At 40.6% G+C, this 21561-nt stretch overlaps 2 protein-coding genes and 1 long non-coding RNA gene across 3 annotated transcripts; 1 reads left to right on the top strand and 2 right to left on the bottom strand.

Annotated features, from left to right (window-relative positions):
• Window positions 1-4684: 4684 nt before the first annotated feature.
• Window positions 4685-7876, bottom strand: cinp (cyclin dependent kinase 2 interacting protein). The gene is made up of 5 exons (XM_015002971.2): window positions 7743-7876; window positions 6396-6567; window positions 5915-6059; window positions 5598-5727; window positions 4685-5011 (listed from the first exon to the last, which is right to left on the bottom strand). Exons 2-5 carry the CDS (start codon window positions 6545-6547, stop codon window positions 4809-4811), a joined length of 630 nt encoding a protein of 209 aa, XP_014858457.2. The 5' UTR covers window positions 6548-6567; window positions 7743-7876; the 3' UTR covers window positions 4685-4808.
• Window positions 7877-8886: 1010 nt separating this feature from the next.
• On the top strand, window positions 8887-21091 carry LOC106927417 (uncharacterized). Its single transcript, XM_015002964.2, has 4 exons — window positions 8887-10296; window positions 15446-15640; window positions 17073-17283; window positions 18222-21091. The coding sequence occupies exons 1-4, from the start codon at window positions 9642-9644 to the stop codon at window positions 18454-18456; spliced, it is 1296 nt and encodes a 431-aa protein (XP_014858450.2). The 5' UTR covers window positions 8887-9641; the 3' UTR covers window positions 18457-21091.
• LOC148152745 (uncharacterized) lies at window positions 10618-11466 on the bottom strand. The gene is made up of 2 exons (XR_015761909.1): window positions 11332-11466; window positions 10618-11079 (listed from the first exon to the last, which is right to left on the bottom strand). It is a non-coding gene; the product is annotated as an uncharacterized LOC148152745 (long non-coding RNA).
• Window positions 21092-21561: the final 470 nt, after the last annotated feature.

The raw sequence follows: 21561 nt of genomic DNA, 5'->3' as shown, positions 1-21561 counted from the left end.
TGGGGGGAGGGGGTTATTAAGCCAATGGTTTCCCCCCCTTCTCAAAAATGTTCGGTGCTCTTCGGTATTTCACTGTGCTGCGGGGGGGGGGGAGGGGTGTCAAGGTCCCCACCAAAACTTAGACCAAACCTACGCCCTTGTGTGGTTCCATGGGGCCGGGTGGAACCGGTCGCAAGTTGTAATGCGAACACGCTCGGAACCGTTCCGTTCCATGCAGTGTGAAAGCCCCTAATGTGTGCCTGTTGATTTCACAAAGTAACTCTATTATTTATTGTAATTACTCAAGACCAGAAAAAAGTGTTTTGCTCCATTGCAGTTTAGTGATGTATCATTTTCATAAGTTAGTTGAATGTTAACAGTGAATGTTAAAATTCATTAGAAAAACAATGATCTCGGTTTCAGTTAGTCTGGTTGTGATTAATTTGTTAGTTAACATTTTTGGTGGGATTGTGGAGGTCAGTGTTGTGTTCAAGACCACCTAACCCGAGACCAAGACAAGACCAAGACCAGAGTGTATCAAGACCGAGACAAGACCAAGACTTTTGGGGTCCGAGACCAAGTCAAGACCAAGACCGAGGGGAGTCGAGACCGAGTCAAGACCAAGACCAGCGGCCCGTGCTACATGACACAATAAAATGTAAAATATGATCGAAATTGCTTCTCAAAATAATCTGAAAGATCCATATTACCATAAAACACCTAGATATTAAATACTTAATACATTTTACTAATATTAAATATTCCATTTATGTGCTAAAAAGTGTGATGGTCTCGTGCCATCCCTAAAAAGATAACGCCCTGGGCATTTGCCCATATTGCTCATATAAGAAACCACCACTGTCTGCACCATTAAACATAGCAATTGAGGCAATGCCCTGATGGTAAATAACGCTCAACCATGAACACTGACCAAGGAGCAACAAGCAAGAAGTAACCAAACAGAAGGCGCTCATAGTGACTGTTTTCACTCTCTATCCCAGTACATGAAGCCAGGTAGTCTGACACCATGGCAGACATTACAGCTGCCACTTTGAACAAAAACAATCAAAGAGCAATGTGCATGCTCTGCGTGCTCTTTCGTTCTTGTGTTTTAGTTATTTGTTAATTTAAATATTAACGTACATAATAAAATAAAATAATGATGCAGTGTACACAGAGCATTACAAGAACAAAGAACAGGTGTTCTGTCAGGTCAGCATATGTTGTCAGATAGTCATACGCTTAGCTCAGATATGCATACGCTGTCATTACCATATGATTTTATTTAATCAGCAACATAGAATCATGACGTAGATCATCATACACTTGGTTATTAACAGTTGTATGGCATCCAGCTGCAGCCAGACCTGCTTTAAACACACTTTGAAACCACGACAACGCATGTATATCCATCTAGTTATCACATTATGTCATATTATAAACAATTTAATTACTTATTTTCGTCATAACTTGTTGCGTATACTGACAACTCCACTGACGGTCGGACTTAATGCGCATGCGCTGGCATGGTACTCACTGCATGTATGCTATTCTGACAGCGTATGGCTATCTGATAGAACACCGGCTATATCTGTCAGACACGTCATTACCATAAGATTTCATTTAATCAACAACACAGAATCATGACGTAGATCGTCATACACTTTGTAATTAACAGTTGTATGGCATCCTGACTTAGCGGTTAAGTGAGTTTTACACGGGTGTGTGTTGTAGCTAACTCCAGCTGCAGCCAGACCCTGCTTTAAATACACTTTGAAACCTTGACAACACATGTATATCTATATAGTTATCATTGAAAACAATTTAATGACTTATGTTCATCATAACTTGCTGCGTATGGTGAACTGACAACTCCTCTGACGGTCGGATTTCTTAATGCTTAATGCATGTATGCTATCCTGACAGCGTATGGCTATCTGATAGAACAACGGCTCTCAGTGAGTGACACTCCAGTCCTATCTAATACGTAAAGAGCCGTGCAGAAGAATCGACTGTTTCTGAATGTCACCTCACTATATTGCAGACTTTTGGACATAGCGTTGTCCCATATATGCGACAAGTCAGTCAACACCTCCGCACAATAATTCAGCATAGTGAGTGATAACATGTTTCATCACAATGCTTATGTGTCTCTGTACAGCTAGCTTTGCTAACATCACGTTAACGGAGCTTACCTTCTTTGAGCTACTTTTCTAAGTGACGAAAAAAGTTAGACGTTGTCCCCACCGTCTGTGAAAGCGAAGCGCTGCTGAGTTAGCTGTGGCCATCGGATTTCTTACTATTTATGCAGCGCTATTATATTACTGACGATTAGACAAACATTTTCTGCCACTGAGAGAAAACCACTGCGCATGTCCTGGAGCGCCGCGTGCGAGTGAAAGGTGGGGAGGGTGGGGGGAGTAACAGAAACACGTAGTTGCTTGGATTTTAATTGGTGCGTTTTGCATCCACTGAAAACAAAGATGTTAACAAATAAAGTGGACAGAATGCTGTACGTTTAGTGATATTTTCACAGTTGCGGTCTTGACTGGTCTTGAAATAAAATGCCGAGTCCTCAGCGCCCGAGACCGAGACAAGACCGAGACCAAATGCGGTCGAGTCCGAGACGAGACCGAGACCATCAAAAAATGGTCTTAAGACCGGTCTTAAGACCAAGACCAACTTCGAGTACCACAACACTGGTGGAGGTTTAACACTACTTGTGTGGTTTAAAAAGTTATTTCTGGTTTTAGAAGACCTGTTTTGTTTTATTCAAATCTTTGGAATTAGAAGTCAGTGCCTTTTCCAGGTTTCAGAAAATGCCTCAAAAACACATTTGGTCTCCTTGGATACGCTGCTTGAAATAAAACCTTAATACTTGAAGATTAGAAAAGTTTTTAGATATATATTTCTGTTTATATATGTTTTAGATATACATTTCTCCTGTGTTACTAAATAGTTTAGTTTATATTTTTATTATTGTTCAGTTTTATTTTTCTAAGAAAGAGGAGTTTTGAATAATTAGTGGTTTACAAAATGTTGTGTAAACCACTAATTATTTGCATATTTGGAGCTGTAATATATTTTCACGCTGATTACGTTTTCAGAAAGAGTCAGCAATATTAATGGTGGTGTGGTGATTGGAAAACTTATTTTAGTTTGAGAGAATTACTTTTAGAGAATCCATTTTGTTGATGTTCTTTGTCTCCACAGAGAGTAATATTGACAGAATTCAAATTCAAAAATAATTTATTAATCCCAAAGGGAAATTAAATGTTGTTGTAACTTATTAAGTTTCTTCAAAGAATTATTGTACTCTGATGGCTGTTGGCAGGAAAGATCTTCACTCAGATACTTCTTAGCCTCATATGTTTTTGACTATGGTGACTTTATTTCTACAACTTTAGAGTTGTAGCAAAATAAGATGCCAAAACTGAACTTGAGGACTTTGCAGTCTGCGAGACGCAGACTGGAGAGACGGTTGTCTTTAGTGATTAACATTAGCTTTTTGTGTTTAGTGTTAGTTTCTGATACTTTTAATGAGCTTAGAGGTCTAGTGTTAGCTTCTGCTTTTTTATGCTTAATGTTAGCTTACTATACTTTTTGTGTTTGGGGTTTTAGCATAAACTTCCACTAAGTTTTTATGTATTTAGTGGTTTGGTGGTAGATGCCCCCCACAGAGAGGTCAACTGCTGACCCCACCCTGTGGTTTTACTTGGCTTACCACTTCACAGCTGAATTTCTGTCTTTCCCAGTTACTTCCACTTCATCAGAATACCACTAATAATAGACTGTGGAATATTTAGTGGTAAGAAAATTGCACAAATAATCCAATTGATTCAAACAAACGACTCTTGACTCTTCCAAAGAGGATTTGGAAGTGCAGGCATGACATGCAGGGAAGCATTTACTAAAAAGGGGTAAAGTTTGTGATCCAGGCCATGAGCAAATGGGAAAGCAGCAGTTTGGTTTAATTCTGAGAAAAGAGCTCTACAGACGAGATTCGCTTTATATGTGTTGATAGAAAAGGTCAGGAGATGCTTTCAAGAAATGAGCTACTGTATGAAGATGATAGGCGTAGCCAACAAGTATTTGAGAGTGGCGCCGGGATGCATGTGGTTGAGTTATATATGCTGAACAATATAAATTTAGATTTAATCCTCCACAGCAACAGGCAGAGTTCAAGCATGTTCAAGAAAAGAGCGTTGCCATGGGAAGAGAAGATGGAGACAAGGATATTCTGGAAGAGGAGGATAGCTTCAAGAGTGAAAGAAGGTTTACACGACGGAGGACAGAGGAAAAAAAGAAAAGGAGATGAAGATGGTTGCAGCCTGTCAGATCATTTCAACTAATCTTAACTAATCATAAAAATAATGAATGGATCAGCAACTATCTGTAACCAGAGCTCTACTGAACGAGGCTGGCTTGCTTCTTTCCTTCTCCCAAAGCAAGAGTCCATTTCATATCCCTGTCGCCTCAGGCGTGATCAGTATGAGGAACTACAGCAAAGTCAATGACTTGATGCTATTGTTTGGATTTTCTTAATGATGTGGAAAAAAAACATAATAAACCCAACTAATCATAAAAATAATGAATGGATCAGCCTAAAGACTATCTTTGATAGATTTAGCCAAAATCCTACCGTACAATGTTCTAATTAGTTAACTGGATCAGGAAGAAACGACAAGAAAAATGAAACAAAGTCTAAAATACAAAGCTAAACCTTTATTTCATCGCACCAATTTAACCGTTTTATTTACATATTAACAAAAACAAGCAAGTTTCAGGTGTTCAAGTGAACCAGCTCAATACACTGAGTGCAGCGATGATCACAGCGATCGATGGCCAGTCTCCAGCAGCAGCGCCTCCAGGGCTAACCGGGTCTGGGCAGGGATGAACGGCTGGTGGAGCCAGCAGGACAGGTAGACCATGTGCAGGTCAGCATCGGTGGTGTGGGCCAGTTCCTGCAGAATCACCTGCTTCAGCTTCAGCTCCTGACTGAAGGCAGCCAACAGAACCCGAGAGGACTCCTCTGAAACACACAGGTAGACACATGAGTTCATAAAACCACGGAGGCTTGAAGGAGAGGACCATGGAGGGGTTTTTATTTGTTGACATTTCAACATGGTACCTATTCTCAGCAACCTTTACAAAGTTTGTGCGACTGCTGGAACTGCACAGAACAGCACCTTAAAGACCTAATCAACTCTAGAGTCCAAAAGCCTAAGAGTGTATAAAGAATGAAACATAAATAAACCACAATAATTCCTTCCACTGTTTTTTCAAAGCAAAAAAAAAAAAAATAGAAACACAAACTGTGGTTCTTAAAACAGCCTGAGAAACTATGGAATTTGATTTCAGCGTTTTCTAGATCTGGATAGAATAGAAAAATATTCATATTCTGTTGTCAAAATGCTGCGAGCCTCCTTCCATGTGCCCTTTCTATCGTCTATCCATCCAATTCTTCCTTCCTTGCTTGCTTCCCTCCATCCCTATTCTTCCTTCCTTCCATGCTTCCTTCCTTCCTGACTTATCACTGAAGCACACAAACAAACCACATCAGAGTTTAGTCAGAGTTCAGAGTGAAACACCAGGGATCTAACCAAAGGTGGACTAACCAAACTCTTTGGTCTTCCAGCTGTGGCAGAGAGGTAATGTTCTTCCTTCAGGTCCAAACTGAAACTCCTCCAGATCCTGGATTCCTTGCTGTACACTCATCAGATGCTCCATCTTTGCCACTATGACAACCTGAACAAATGAAAATCCCTTTAAAAACAAACCTGTGTTGGATCTAGCATCTGATGTCGATGATAAGGCCATGTTAATGTCGGCCTCAATATTAATTTGCTGCTCCTGATAATGACAGGAAGTCTTAACAACCCGAGTCTTCATTCAGTTGATTCGTATGCTCAGCTGAAGCTAAATGAAGCATCACCATTCGGTCAACGACAGCCTGCAGCCTGGAGCATTCATCCTGCAGCTCTGCTGCTCCAGCTGCCTGCTGCTGCACAGCTGAAGGAAACGTCTGACATGCTGAAGCTGGAGGGAAGTCATCCGGAGGCTGCTGGTCTCTCTGAGAACTGAGGAAGAAAATAAAACAGAAAAATAACAGTCAAATGGTGATTACATTTTACATTGAATAGTTTCTGGGTCAACTATTGGCTGGAGGACGATCTCACTGTGAGCAGCTGAGATTGTTCTGAGTAGATTGGAGCAAAAAAAATATCTCATTTTGTTTTTACTACGGTGGTATAGGTGAGATGTAAATTAATTAGATTCATGGGGCTAAATCACCACATCTTACAGCCATCAAATGTGCTGTGATTAGTATTTAATATATTATTAAAAATCTAATTACAGTACATTTATTAAGAAAACATCAAACTACAGGAATGTAAAGAACTGAGCACACTCACTTCCTCATGTTGACGATGTTTGTTGCAAACTGGAATCCGTCGTTGTTCAGTTTTTCCCACTTCAGCATCAGGTTGTGCCAGTCGGCCGCATTGTCTTTGATCTTCCGAGCACTTCCTGTGACTGCAGAGAACTTTGTGTTGGGCGAGGACATTGGAACATCAGCTGGGACACCTGGAAACACATTCACACACACATTAACACAAATTGTCTCCGTGGAAAGAAACAGTCCATACTTACTTATTCCTATGCATAAAAACAAACCAAGATGAACACCGCACTGTATATTAGATCATATTAGAATGATAGAATTGTAGAAGTCTTTCAGCATGGCAGGTTAGAGTTCTATCCACTGTCAGGAAATCTTGATGAAGTCTATTGAGGATTCCCAGCAGAAGGAGAATGTCATTTAGATGTGAATTGAGCAAATCAGTGTGTGAAGGTGCCATAATTTTCTCTAACTGAACATAAACACAACTGAAGTTATTACATTTTTGGACCAAAAAAGGAACAATCTAGAGTCAGCAAGCAGCTTCAGTTGTTACAACTGCACAGTAATGATCAGGCCTGAAATCTGGGTGTAGTGATAGACTCAGACCTGAACCTTCAGAGCCACATGAAAACAATTACAAACTCGGCCTTTTATCACCCAAAGAACATTTAAAGGACTGATGTCCCAGCAAGATCTAGAGAAACTAATTAATGTGTCTATCTTTAGTCACTGGAGCTCAGAGGATAGACTTTAAAATACTGTTGTTAGTTTATAAATCACTGAATGGCCTAGTAGCAAAATACATTAAACAGAAGACCTGCTCCAAACCTCTCAGGTCTTCTGGTTCTGGTCTGCTCTGCATCCTCAGAAACAGAACCAAACATGGACAAGCGGACTATTAACAATCTTTTACATTACTGACGATGAAAAATTACTTTTCTTCATCATTATAAACTGTTTGATGGGTAATTGTGAGCTATAAATCTCTTTAATCCCGTTAAAATGCAACTCCTTGGTTTCACTAACCGATGCTTCCCTTCCCAATATGGCGGGCGCATTGACGTGAAGCTGCAACTAGGGCTCAGTATGTAGCTAATTTTTGACTATGGTCTGAAATTTGTGTTATATTTGTTGACAGTTAGTTACTGTCATTCTATTTTAGTTAAGAATCGGATCAGGAAACATTTATTTAAGTATAAATGTAAAAAAAAAAAAAAAAATCGGATGTTACCCTGTATTCTAATCCAGTTTTCTAACACAAAAATCCATAAACTGCTGCCCAGACGACCACCCTCTGTCTGTACCTGTCTGCAGATAACCCACCACTTTCTATTTGAAGGAAAAATATGTTACTTACATTAACACGTTAGTCCGTTAGTCACCTACTTGCCATAGTTTGTTCTTCTTCTACTGCTTCTTCGTTTTGTTTTGTCTCAGATGGGCCGTGAGCGCCTCTAGCGATCAACGACCGCTATAACCAGAAAGTCAGACAGTCAGACAGACAGACAGTCAGACAGACAGACAGACAGACAGACAGACAGACAGACAGACAGACAGACAGGCAGGCAGGCAGGCAGGCAGGTAGGTAGGTAGGTAGGTAGGTAGGTAGGTAGGTAGGTAGATAGATAGATAGATAGATAGATAGATAGATAGATAGATAGATAGATAGATAGATAGATAGATTTCCACTGCATACATGTACTATACATACAGTGCATTCAGAAAGTGTTCACAGCACTGTACCTTTTACACATTTTTATGTTATTAACCTTATTCCAAACTGTATTAAATTAATGTCTGTCCTCCTACACACAAACATCCCATCATGACGACGTGAAATTTTGTTCATTTTGAAAATGTATTAAAACCGAAAACCAAGAAGCTACATTTATGTGAGTATCTACAGCCTTGCTTAACATTTTTGTTAATCCACATTTGGAATCAAGGCAGCCTCAAATCTTTCTGAATTGATACCAGCCCAACTCACCTGTCTTTAGGCAGTTTGGCCCGTTCTTCCCTGAAGTTTTTCTCCTGCTCCATCAGGCTGGATGGAAGACATTTGTCAGTCATTTTCTGAGCTCTCCTGATACATTCAGTCAGGTTCAAGTCTGGTGTCATAGTCATAGTTCTGAGGCCTTTGAGATCTTGGCCATGTGCTTTGGGTCGTTGTCCTTAACTGAAAAAACAGCCTGTCTTTTCTCTGCAAAATAATGTGTATACCGCAAAACATAACAAACATGTTCAGTTCTTTCTTTTTCCCCCTCATTACCAAATAACATTGAAATAACTAGAATAAAGTAAAACATTTTCAAGAATAAATCAAAACTCTGTTTTGTGGTTAAAAGTGAAATATTGAGAATAAAAGTGTAATGGCATCTTTAAGGGAAGGAAGGGTGGACTGCTGAAGCTGGTGTGTTCTTCTCCAGCAGGGTTAGTATGTGTCTGGACAGGATCAGTGCTGCCTGCCGGCCTGGGCTGAAAGAATTCCTTGGATAATAAATCCTATTTACTTTATAATGTTACACAAAACCATGGCTGTCACGTAACAGGTCTATGACTGTGTACTTTGAACACTCTGATCTCAGTATAGCAACTTTATTTATGATATTTCTGCACTTTGAACTTAAACTTCAGTCTTTACCAGGTAAACAGCAGAAATATCAACAAATTAACAAAAAAAATAATCCCATTTTGTAATTTTTTTCCATTGACCCTTTTTAGTAGTCAGTAGACATCTGATTCATCTGCTTCATTTTATTTGTATTTCACAAAATCTAGTGGAGAAATTCGACGTAATATTGTTAAGATAACCTCATCAACTTTGGCACAAATGGAACCCCATATAAGTGCAGACAAATTTTCTATTAATATTCACCGAATTGTTGTTCCAGCAGAACGGATAAACCGGAGTTAACCATTGTTTCAAAGGTTCAAAATAAAATAAAAAAAACAACAAATCCATAATGTATGCTACTATATGTCGTGTCTTTTGAAATGTCCCTACTTCTGTCCCAGTTCAGACATTATAAACCTTCGGCAAACCACGGCGGAGTGACGTCTTCTGGTTTACGCAGATTCGCAACCCAATGACGCAAGCAGGAAGTTGGGAGAAAGTCCGAGCATCCTCGGAGAAGCGAACTTCAGCTCGTAGGTGAAGTGAAACAAGAATCCAGAGTACAAGTGAGTAGTCGACCAGACTCGTGTCCGTTTGCCACAGGGCCGTCTGTACCGCCTGCTTTCTCCGTTGGTTCTGACAATGACGTCGGCTCTCCAGCTTCCCAACGAACTATGGCTGCAGGTGTTCAGCTTTCTGTCCTGGAAGGACAAGCTGAGTATGCGCTGCACATGTTCTCACTTTAAGCAGCTGCTGGATGAATGTCGGCCTCTGTGGCGGGGCTTCAGCGTGGTGCTGAAGGACCTGTCCCGGTACAACCGCGCCTTCTGGCGGAGCCTCGCTCGGAGGCAGCTGGACAGCGTCGCCCTGCGGGGAGGGAGGAAGAGGGACCTGAAGCTGCTCTCTGTCTGGCTGCCTCTGCTCCAGGCCCTGCGGCTGGACACCTGGAGGGGAAACGACGTCCAGGAGCTGAAGCGGTTCCGCCACGTACACAGCCTGACTCTCACAGCCTGTTCAGAGCCGCTGGTGAACCTGGAGTTCCTCCTTCCTCTGGGTCAGCAGCTGACCCAGCTCAGTCTGTGTAATGTGCAGCTGGCCTGTCCTCCCTCCCAGCTGCTGGCCAGCCTCTCCCGGCTGACTCGTCTCAGGTCTCTGGTCCTGCACCATGATGGCTGTCTGAAGATCCCAACGCTCAGAGGTGTTCTCTCTCAGCTGGTTAACCTCAACTCCCTGTCCTGGACCATGATAAACTACAAAAGACTGTCTCAGGACTTCTTCTGCCCGGCCACTGGCCCAGGTAAACAAAAGGGGAAACCTATACCTTCAGACTGGAGGTGGGTGGGTCAATCCAAAATATCGGTAATATCGCTGCTAAGTCGGTATCGGTATCAGATCGATAAGCTCCATTCTTTAGTTCAGATTCACCTCTAAGACTGAAATGTATATCTTCCCACAAGGACATAAGAAACGAGAATGTTAATGAGAACCTGATCAACTGCTGTCAAAATGTCAACCTGCATTTTCTGCATCTGTGGGGAAGAAGACCTAATGATAAGAACAGTCATAACATCACACAGTGATAATGTAAACAAAGATAAAAAAAGACCTAGTCTGTCAATCAAGTTAATATAAAAATATTTATTGGTGTAAAAAAGTGTTTGATCCAAGAGAAAAACAGAACTTAGTATTTAGTCCAGAATCTTGTGTTTACAGATCCAGAGATCAGATGTTTCCTGTAGTTCTTGATCAGGTTGGTGTTGCAGCATGGCTCTGGTCCACTTCTCCACACAGATCTGTTGCTGGGCAACAGACTTTCAGCTCCCTCCAAAGATTTTCTATTGGGTTCAGGTCTGGAGACTGGCTGGCCCACTCCAGGACCACTAAATGCTCCCTACAGAGCTGGGCTGCCTGTTTGGGGTCAGACCCAGTCATGACTCGTCTTCAATGCTCTCTCTTAGGGAAGGAGGTTGTTGCCCAGAACCTCGTGATACGTTTTCCCCATCCATCCTCTTCTCAATGTGATGCAGTCCTCCCGTCCCCATTTGCAGAATGCTTCCACCCCCATGCTTCACAGAGAGGGCTGCGAAAGACACAACAAAAAAAATAAATAAATAAAAATTGGTCTGCCCTTACAAGACCCTCTGCAGGCCCTCTGGTCTGAGCTGACTAACATAAACTCATCTCAACTCAAAGTAAGGGAACAGCACTCAGTTCATCTGAAACTATAAAACATGAGCCAAATTAATAAGTAAACACTTCAAGATACAATTAATTTATTTAAAATAGAACTGATAAAAAAACATTAACTGTATAACTGACATGACACACCCACCTGCAGCTAAATGAAATCCAATAACCTTCATGAAATCTGTGACCACAGCGGAATGTCCAGAAATGGAAAATATTCCAGAGTGGTACCTGCATTCAGTTAGAGAAATCACACAACCATGACATAAAATCCATACAGTCCAACAGAACAGAGACTCAGTCAACACACAGCCCTGAGCATGCCACAGCCACTCCTTTATTTAAACTGTACAAAGAGGAGACCAGACCGGCTTTCAGAGCAATGCATTCTGGGAAATTCATCACATTCTCGAAGGACATTTAAGTTTTCCTTTGATGACTTTTTCCTTGTCTGTGTTACATTGTGCAAACTTTGGCATCCAGAGCGAATGGCAGAGGGATGATTCGTGATTTTAAGAGACATGAAATAAGCAAAAATAAAATGCCAAACATTTACAATAATGTGGAAAGATTTTTCCAAAACTAATTTCCTGACATGCCCCCTTCTAAACGGCAAGACTAAAACAGTTTGGATCAATACCTTTTCAGATTTTATCTCATGGTTTGTCAAAGTTTAGACTGTTTTTATTTAGCATCTCCAGAAGATGAAAAGTCAGACAAATCCAGCAAGGAGCCGACACACGATCATGTTATCATGTTTACAGGCAGCAGCTTTCTGGAGCTCAAATACCAGGTTCTGTTTGCCAAATTGTCATCTTTGGTATTTTTAAAGCAGGTTTAATCATCAGTGATTTTCAATTCAAAACATTTATTCCAAAGGAAACTTAAATGCTGTTACTTATATCACCAAGTATCTTCAGATAGTTGTTATGAATGTTGATGCTGGGGCCAGGAAGGGTCTCCAGTAGCAGTCAGTTTTGAAATGAATCTAAAGAGTCCTCTGACTGAAGACTGTCACTACATGGCAATCTCATGACTGTCTTGACATGCCAATGGCTCAAACATGTTGAAACATTTTATTTGTTGTTTCAACAAATGGATGAAACCGTCAGTTGTTGCTAGCTCTGCTAATCCACTTCATTTGCTTTTGCCGCTCCTCGTTAAATCTGACTGGCTGTGTGGTTAGAAAGCTGGGCAGAGGATGGCAGAGGATGTGATCCTGGTCCCATATAGGTGAACATTTTTTAAAATCAGCTTTGGTGCTGTGGGAACTCTGGTCGGAAGTAAGCCAAGTTAAGATTAAGAAAGGACTCACCCCTCTGGAAATGGTCTGTTGTACACTCGGAGAAAAAACTGCAGTCAAAATTTAGTGAGAAACTTTGACAAACATTCAGAAAGCAGAAGTGTAGATCAGAAAACCGTCTCCATGTTTTCTCCGGTTTGTTGTTCTCTGTGTTGTCCTCCTGAATCCCAAAATCTCAGGATTAACTTTGTAACCAACAGAAAGGTGTAAATGAATTTATTTCTAGATGCTCTTTAAATATGGGCATAGGCCCATTGCAATCAGCAATAAATCAATTAATTGCATGATAAATTAAAACGAGTTCGATAATTTCCATTTGCATGATTATTTTCTTTCTCTTTTTCTCTCTAAGGATGATAAAAGTCTTCAGTCTGGTGCTTTGGTCTCAGCTAGCCTTTGTATTGAAGGATAGTTTTATTTAGAAATTTTATTTTATTTATTCTTTCTGTTGTTTTGTTTATTTATTTTGAATATTTCAAGTCTTTCATTTCCTGTTTTGAATGTTCATTATAATTGAAAGTTTATTGAACTTTGAGAATGTGTTCTTGCATTATTTCCAGACATGAGTTATGTACGTATCTGACTGTTCCATGCTTTACAGTAATTAGCCCTGAGTGTTGTTACTCCATTTTATAAAAGAAAATGTAGTTCTATACTAATAGGATAAATTGTTTTTGCAGGTTCCTGTCATAAATGATATTATCTTTTTAATAAATGGGGTTTTACTCAGATTAGCATTTCCGATATTGGAATGGTTTGAATGTTTTAAGAGACAAAAAGCCAAAAGCGAAGAAATCTGTAAGAGAGGTGACTATTTTTCATACTGTAAATCCAGTGGTGGAAAGTAACGAAGTACAAGTACTTCGTTACTGTACTTAAGTACAATTTTCGTGTATCTGTACTTTACTTAAGTATTTTTAATAATGGATACTTTCTACTTTTACTCCACTACATTTTGCAGTAAGTATCTGTACTTTCTACTTCACTACATTTCTACAAAACTGTCGCGTTACTCGTTACATCCAAGTCGCGTTGTGTTTTTTTTTCCGTTAAAATGTGAAGTTCAGGGTCTTAAGGTGGCGCCGTAAAATCCAAGCAATAACATGACTTAGTGTCTGTGTCACCCATCGCCTCCACCTTTACTCAGGTCCAAGACATGCGCACGTCAGTTTCCTCTGAGCGCACGCTCAGAGCGTCAGTAATATAATAGCGTTGCATAAATCATAGATATGGCGACATGTAAAATCAGCAGCGCTTCGCTTTCACAGACGGTGGGGACTTCATCCAACTTTTAGCGTCACTTGGAAGGAAAGATTAAAGAAAGGTAAGATCTGTGGACGTGATGCTAGCAAAGCTAGCTGTACTGATTTAGACACACATGTTGCATCTACGATGAAAAAAAGTGTCACTCATGCGCTGAATTATTGTGTGGAGGTGTTGACTGAGGTGTCGCAAATATGGGACAACGCTGTGACCAAAGTGATATGACATTCAGGAACGATACGATTCTTCTGGACGGATCTTGACTAAGTCCTATAGGACTGAAGCCTCACTGATAGCCGTTCTTTGTTCTTGTAATGCTCTGCGTACACTGCAGTAGCTATTTTATTTCATTAAAATTTATTTAATTAGCGAACAAATAAAACAAGAACGTAAGAATACAGAGCATGCTCATTGCTCTTTGTTTTCGTCACGTGTCATGGTGGGAGACATGGAGGGATTATAAAACAGTCACGGTGCTCCTTCTGCTTGGTTATTTCTTGCTTTTTGGGCCTTGGACAGTGTTCATAGTTGAGCGTTGTTAATTACTATGTTTAATGGTGTAGAGTTGTTATTTCTGACATGGGCAATATGGCCAACCGCCCAGGGCGTTATTTTTTTTAGGGATGGCAGGAGACCTCTGCGGATTGTAAGTACATTTTTTGAGTACTTTCTCCACCACTGTGTAAATCCACGTCACCATGGTTTTACTGCTGTTTTCAGACGCGGTTCATTATAGTTGTCCTGCTTTAATAGTCTAGTGTAATAGTGTATTCAGAGCTACCATTATCTAACAGATCCCTCTGTCTGCTCTGAACTCCTTTTTTGGCAAACTCAGCAGCTCGGTCCTAGCTAGCATTCCTGGAAGTCCTGAACTGGGAACGTCACAAAGACAGTTTTCCATGCGTCTGAAAGAATCAGCCTTGTTTGGAGACACTTTTTAGCTGAAGAAAACTGTGAGTCTTTCAAAGCTAACTTGTCTGACTGTTTTTGTGCCTGTGAAACATGGCAGGAGTTCAAACTTCTGTTGTAATGAAGAATAATACCCACCCTAAGCCTGTTTTTCTGGATCCCAACACTTGATCCGGTTGCCTTCCTGTGTGCAGCTTTTCTATTTCTGGATTCTTCCTTTTACTGTGTCTTCACTTAAAGATGCAGTATTTTACATGAAATATGTTTTTTACATATTTGTTAGAATGTTGTGACAGGTTAGAATAAGACAGATTATCTGTGGGGAAAAAATCAAGCTCCTCTGCCTTTTCCCAGTGCTCCCAGTACCAACTGCAGAAATTAACCACTCAGTCAGAAACAACCAATCAGAGACAGGAGGAGGGTCTTAGAGCTGTCAATCACTCTCATGCTTACCTTCTCCCTTTGCTCTCTGCTACATTACATTTAGTTTAAAATAACATTGCCAATCACTAATGCTTAGGCTAGTTAGCATAACCACCTGTGATAGCAGATAAACGGTAAGTTGTTTGTCTGGCATTAGCATATTGAGCAGCGAGTACACGATGTTGACAGACACCGCTAAGCCCCTCCTCCTGGCTCTGATTGGTTATTTTTGAACATTAGCGGTGCATTTCTTCAGACGGCAATATTAGCACTACATGCTCCAGTTTTAATTACATAAGAAACAGTATAAGCATTCTGAATAAGATGTCAGCCTCCTAACTGACTGGTGTTCCCCCTGCAGCTGCTGGTGCCTCCCTGCAGCTGTCTGAGCTGCAGCTGCTGAATTACGATGCTGCAGTCACGCCGGAAGTTCTGCAACCTTTGGCCAATCTCCGCAGCCTGTCGGTCTTCCACCTTTACTCTGTACCTGGACCCACCTGTCACCTGCAGACATGGCTGTCATCACTGCAACAGCTCTGCAGCCTGAGTGTGCACGGTAACTATCACCTGACAAACGGGTGCAGTGTTACTGAACCTGTTAAAAATGACCAGTATCAGGCCTGCAAGTTATTATCACTGGAGACTTTGGTCACATATTAAGTAAGTAGTAAAGAGGTATGGGGAAAAAATAAAAAGTCGTTTTTGAACTACTGCAAATAAATATATGTCTATATTTCAAAATAAATGTTGTCTAATCATTTATCACTGCTGCCACCAACTGTTTTGGAGGGGTACTGCTTGTTGTGGAGGCATGCTCTGCTTTTGAGTTGGAGCAACCAATCACTTGGCAGGGTGGTGGCCGCCCCCTGGCTCCGCCCTGGGTGTGTTGGAGAAGGGATGCATCTTAAAGCTACAGCAGGGTAGCTCTCCACGACTTTAGATCAAAGCAGATCCATGTGAAAAAAATGGTTCAGTCAAAGTACAGACCTGAATCCAATTGAGAATCTGTGACTAGAATTGAAGTTTTCAGATTGCTTCCATCTAATCTGATTGAGCTTGAACTATTTTTTGTTTAGCTGCGCTTTCTTGCACAATGACAATAAAGGATTCAGATTCTGATTTATAATAAAATGTCCTATAAATGTTTGCCTTTCACTGCACACAGCTGGTAGAGACATGAGTGATGGTGGCAATGAAAGGTTCTTCTACAAAGTCCAACACAGGAGGGCAGCATGCAAACACCAGTTTTCTTTTGCAAAGAATTAAAATATATATATATATATATTTCCTCTTTACAGTTGTGCTCTACTTTGTGTTAGTCTCTCACATAAAAGATTAAAATATATCAAACTTTGCTGTGGAAATGAGACAGTTTGGAACAGAAAATAACATTACGCCCAACTACAGGTGGGCAACATGGACAAAGGTTTATTACTATATTTTATGGTACTACTGTGATGACAATAACAGTGACGATAAGAACTATGTATTACTTCTCTTTTAGATAACTGTGACTGCATAACACAGCAATCACAGCCAGTAAATACAAATGCTGCTCTTGAAAAACATTCCCATTTGTAATGAGCTCCTTAGGACACGTCCACTTAAAGAAGTGAGATTTGTTTCATGAAACTGCTCAGTCATTTCATTCAATATTTTCAAATTTATTGGTATTTTTAGATTCTCGTTGAACAAGGAGTAGAGAAAATGGTAAAAAAAACAACAAAAAAAAACAATTCCAACAAAACTTTTCTTTTTGTAAACATCATTAATTGGAATGTACAGTAATATGTGATAATGTTTTGAGCAGCCATTTTGGATTTTCAGGTTTGAGATTAGTTTAAAATCAGTTTCTAGATGTCATGCAGCACAAATGAGTTAAACTCCAACAAGCTCAACAAGCTTCACTTTATACAACAAACCCAGCAGCTGCAGTCCTAATCAGCGCCTTCATACTGAATGTAACTCCTCTGGTTGTCTGTAAACAGGAGGGCACCCCCTGGTGGTGTATGCTGACTTCCTCCCATCCTCCCTCCGCAGCCTGACTCTGTGTGTGGACCTTCAGCCTGAGGACCTGCAGATTGTCTCCTTCAGAGCTCCCAACCTGAGGCACCTGCACCTGGAGCCATGGAGCTCCTCCTCCAAACTAGTCAGGCTCCTCCCACAGCTGTTCCCTGGCCTGAGGACGCTGGCCATCAGGTGGGACGCTCAAACACCAGTCTCACCAGCTGCGTGTCCATATCGAATGTGTGCAAATCTTTGTCGATAGTCTGCCAACTTGGAAAAAAGACAGTTTTGCAATTACTGTTTCTGTCAAATAATATATAAAATTAAAATCACATACAAATAAGCTTGATCTCGCTATAACTAATTATAAATCATGGCAGCGACAGATGTAAACTGTTACATGAGATATTCATAATTCAATGGCCATCATTTATCAGCCAATAAGGGGAGGCGTCAGCATTGGAGGAACAAGCCCCGCCTACTTGGGAGCGGCTACGTATGCAGCGTTTTGGGGAAATTGGAATCGCCAATTTTACAGAAGAGTTATGGATTCAACAGAACGATGCACTAATGTTTATCAACTGTGTGATGCTAGAGCTCTGGTGGAAGCAGCTGCACATTGTCCAAAATAAAAACAGAAATAAACCAACATCCAACTGAGATGTTTCCATTAAAAAAGTGAATAAGTTTGTTCACACAATAAGCCACTCCATCGTCTTTCTACCACTTCCTGTCGTCTTCTTTGTCGTTTTCGCCAGTAGTAACATCCAACTGTTGATCACGTGACTCTTGTGATGCAAAATAATATTTCCACTGCAGTTTTACAAAATACATCTGTTTCAATACGGCCAGAAAACCACCTCATCCTAAAAGAAACAACTTTTTATTGAGTTTTTTTTAATTTATTCATTCAGAGATGGACTTGCTGGCACGACTCAGATCACTGCCCTGCTGTTTACGCTCAATCTGTTTAAACTTAAAGGGGCAGAATTAGGCATTTGCTTAATGTTTCCATTAAGCAAATTTATTCTCGTAATTTTAATTTGTGTAATTTTAGGGTTAATGGAAATGCAGCTACAGAGCTCTTTGGTTCCCATAGTAACCTGCGGTCTCTCTATTCTTGTCCTCAGACATCATCACGCGTCCGATGAAGACTTCCTGGGTCTCCATCGGCTCCAGCATCTCAACACTCTGGAAGTTCTGGATTCATTTTACAGGCCAGATCCTAAAGATCCGAGCTTGGTTGTCAACAAGCCAAGTCCTCGTCTGCTGCAGCTGATCTCTGACCTGCAGAAACTCACCAATCACAAAGTCAGAGTCCTCACCAGTTCACACATAGACCTGCTCCCCTGTGGCTGCGTCTGACTAGAGACCAGGGCCGACAGCTGCACCAAAACCCTCTGACTGACCAGTGGAATCAATCAGGGCCAGGTGCAGTCCTACTTCTCATTCTTGGGATTCTGATTGGCTGTGAGGTGGGCGGGTTCTCAAGGTGCTGATATTGTGGCTCTGCCCCCTGTGGTCTTCTCCGGTACTGTCCACTCCCAGCTCTGAGTGGGTTTGAAGTTGTTGCCCAACCACTGAGATTATTCTTTACTTTGTGAAGGACATGCAGTTTATTCTTTAGTGTGCAATGAAAAAGGATTTCCTTCGGTTCTTGCTTTTTTGTCACATTTTAAATATTCACATCATCAAATGAATTTCATCATAAAACAAAGATGACCTCTGGTGACCTGTCCAGGGTGTAGCCTCCCTCTCCCGGTGACCGTTAGAGATGGAGCTGTTTTCAAATCATGGTTTCATTTATTAAGATAAAAAACCTGATCTTATGTGAAAAAGTAACTGAAGCTAGTACTAGGCATTTGAGATCATGAACAGCTTGTTTAAGGTCATGCCACTGAATTTCAATTGGATCCAAGTCCAGACTTTGAGTAGGCCACTCCTAAACCTTCATTTTTTTTATTCATTCAGAGATGGACTTGCTGGCACGACTCAGATCACTGCCCTGCTGTTTACGCTCAATCTGTTTAAACTTAAAGGGGCAGAATTAGGCATTTTTCTGCCACATGCTGCCATTGTGTAGTAACTGTGTTGCCTTCAGTTGTTGTAAAAATACTGCATTTATCAAATATGTCTTGAAAGAAATCTGACTTCCCAGTTTAACCCTTTGAAATTGGGCCTCTGTCTCTTTAAGAAGCGCCTGCTCTTCCAATCCGACTCTTGACCTTCAGCACATCATTTCTGTTAAGCTGTTTACAGCCATTTTAACATCAATGTGCTGAGTAGCAGTAACTAAGATGAGCTCAGCCAGGTGTTTGCTAATTGCTGCTGCTGCTGCTAGTCTGGAGGAGCTGAGTGGAAATGGGGGATGCTTGTTTAAGCATTTAAACCTCCCGCTAACCCTACCCTCCCAATGGTTGCCATGGGAGATTCAAGGATTCCTCAAAAATACATGAAAGCATCAAGTCAACACTCCAGGTATGATGAGGGAATAACATTATATTATGATGTAAAGCTCAAAAAAGTTGATTGTACATAACACTGCCCCTTTAAGAACCCTAAAAGAAGATGTTGCTCTGCAGTGGCAGCTTTGGCCTTGAAATTCTCCAGGATGTCATTCCTCTCCAGTCTTTCCCTTGTTGTTGAAAATCCTCTAAAGTGGCTGAATTAAAGCAATTCCTGCAAAGCAGAGTGGATCTAAATTCATCCACAGCCATAACTGGATGTGATTTCCAGTTATCACAAACACATGATGGCAGCTGTTAGTAGTAAGTGAAGGACAACTAGTTATCAGGCTTGGTGGAGCTAACAGGGCCTGCTGGGTATGGATGGTTTTGGTTCCCTTGATAAATGTAATCATCACATGGAAGCTGCTTCCTGTATTCAGTCACTTCTCTTTGATATTAAAATGTGATGAAAATGCAAAATCAGAAGAAATCTGAAAGGTGGCAGAGGCTGAGTGAGGCAGCTGAGCGGTGCTGAGGTTGGTTGGTTCCAGATCGCTCATCTTCTGCATGTAGCCAGAAAACATGGACCACATTCAGAGGAAGATACCTGGCAGAGTTCATCTAGCTCATTTTTTCTGTTTGCCTCTTAATACATCAAACACTAAAAACAAACAGCTCTCTAGAAGATGTCTGTTTTATACAATGTGCTAAAGAAACCTGCTAGTGCCTGAAGTTTTATGTTACACTTCTTTATGTTTTTAATGAAGAACCTTTATGTGCTGAGTGATTGTTTTTATTGAAGTTTGATTGCACTGGTTGCAGTTTTTGGCTGTTCACCAATATTTAAAGGGTCTGGCCTGCCGATTTGGCCGACACTGATTGTTTTGTCTGAGAAGTGGCTTAGTGATCCGCAGTGACTGTTAACTATCTGACTGCCGGCCGTCTGTCACAGCAGATCAACAGGAGACAGGCTGGTTTTCAAAATCTGCCTGGTCTCACCTTCTTGGTTTATTTGTTTGTTTTCTTTTTTTTGTCTCCTGCTGAAACCCTTTCCAGGAATAACCGCCATTGTTGGGTATTTTATTTTGAAAGTGTAACTGGTTACTGTTAAGTAACCCCATTTAGAATGGAACAGTGGTTTTTCATTTACTTTGACCTGCCACAGGTGGGTGGCTGGGATCTAAGGTTCTGCTGGAGGAGCCAGAGCTGGTAGATGTGTTTCAGTATCACAGCCTTTAAAGTGACTGGTCTGTTCTTCTTTGATTTCTTTTTATTTGGGAAACAAATAATCACTGGGAAGACTCAAATTATTTTTTCTAGACAATAACGAGATCTTTCTGGAAAATGTTTTTGTCATCAGTAAAATACTTTATTTTTGTCTGTTGTCTAAATCTTGTAAAAAGAAACACTATATTTTGTAAATATTTCTCCTGTGGTTCTGGTTATTATTTCTAAGTATGACTCACATTTTGACTACTGTTGTGATACGTACCTCACACTATTTAAATCTTCCTAATGAAGGAATACTCAATAAATGTGGACCTTTTAACTACTGCAGCCTCTCCTTGTTATTTTGGTCCTGACAAAATAAACACTTCAGTTCATCTTTCTGATGCCTCAGACACAAAATCCTCAGTTTTAAAAACTCATTGAAAATCAATTCACTGCTGCGGTGTGGTGGCCATTTGAATTGTTCCTCTCCTGAAATATTTTTAAATATGTTTAGTATCATCAGTGTTTCCATGAATTACTAACATTTTTCAGTGTAGTCATTTTTAAATACTCGCCTGTCAAAGTATATGGCAGAAATGCAGGTTGTCCTATTTTTTTGTCCCCTCCACTAGTTTTCTGGTTACTCCTCTCCAGGCCAACCTCTAATAAAAAATTTTTTTTTAAATCCAGTTGTGTTGAATCTGTCGTTTTACTGTACTACCAAATCCATAAAGATTCATTTATTCTTCTCTCCAGTGATGTGTTGGCAGTTATCAGTTCAACCCTGATGTTTTACACTCATCTTTGGCTT

Source organism: Poecilia mexicana, unplaced genomic scaffold (genome assembly GCF_051168715.1).
Source record: "Poecilia mexicana isolate PSO_F unplaced genomic scaffold, ASM5116871v1 scaffold_22, whole genome shotgun sequence".
Lineage (NCBI taxonomy): Eukaryota > Metazoa > Chordata > Actinopteri > Cyprinodontiformes > Poeciliidae > Poecilia > Poecilia mexicana.
Note: the sequence above shows the minus strand (reverse complement) of the source record. Positions and strands in the feature narration are given on the sequence as shown.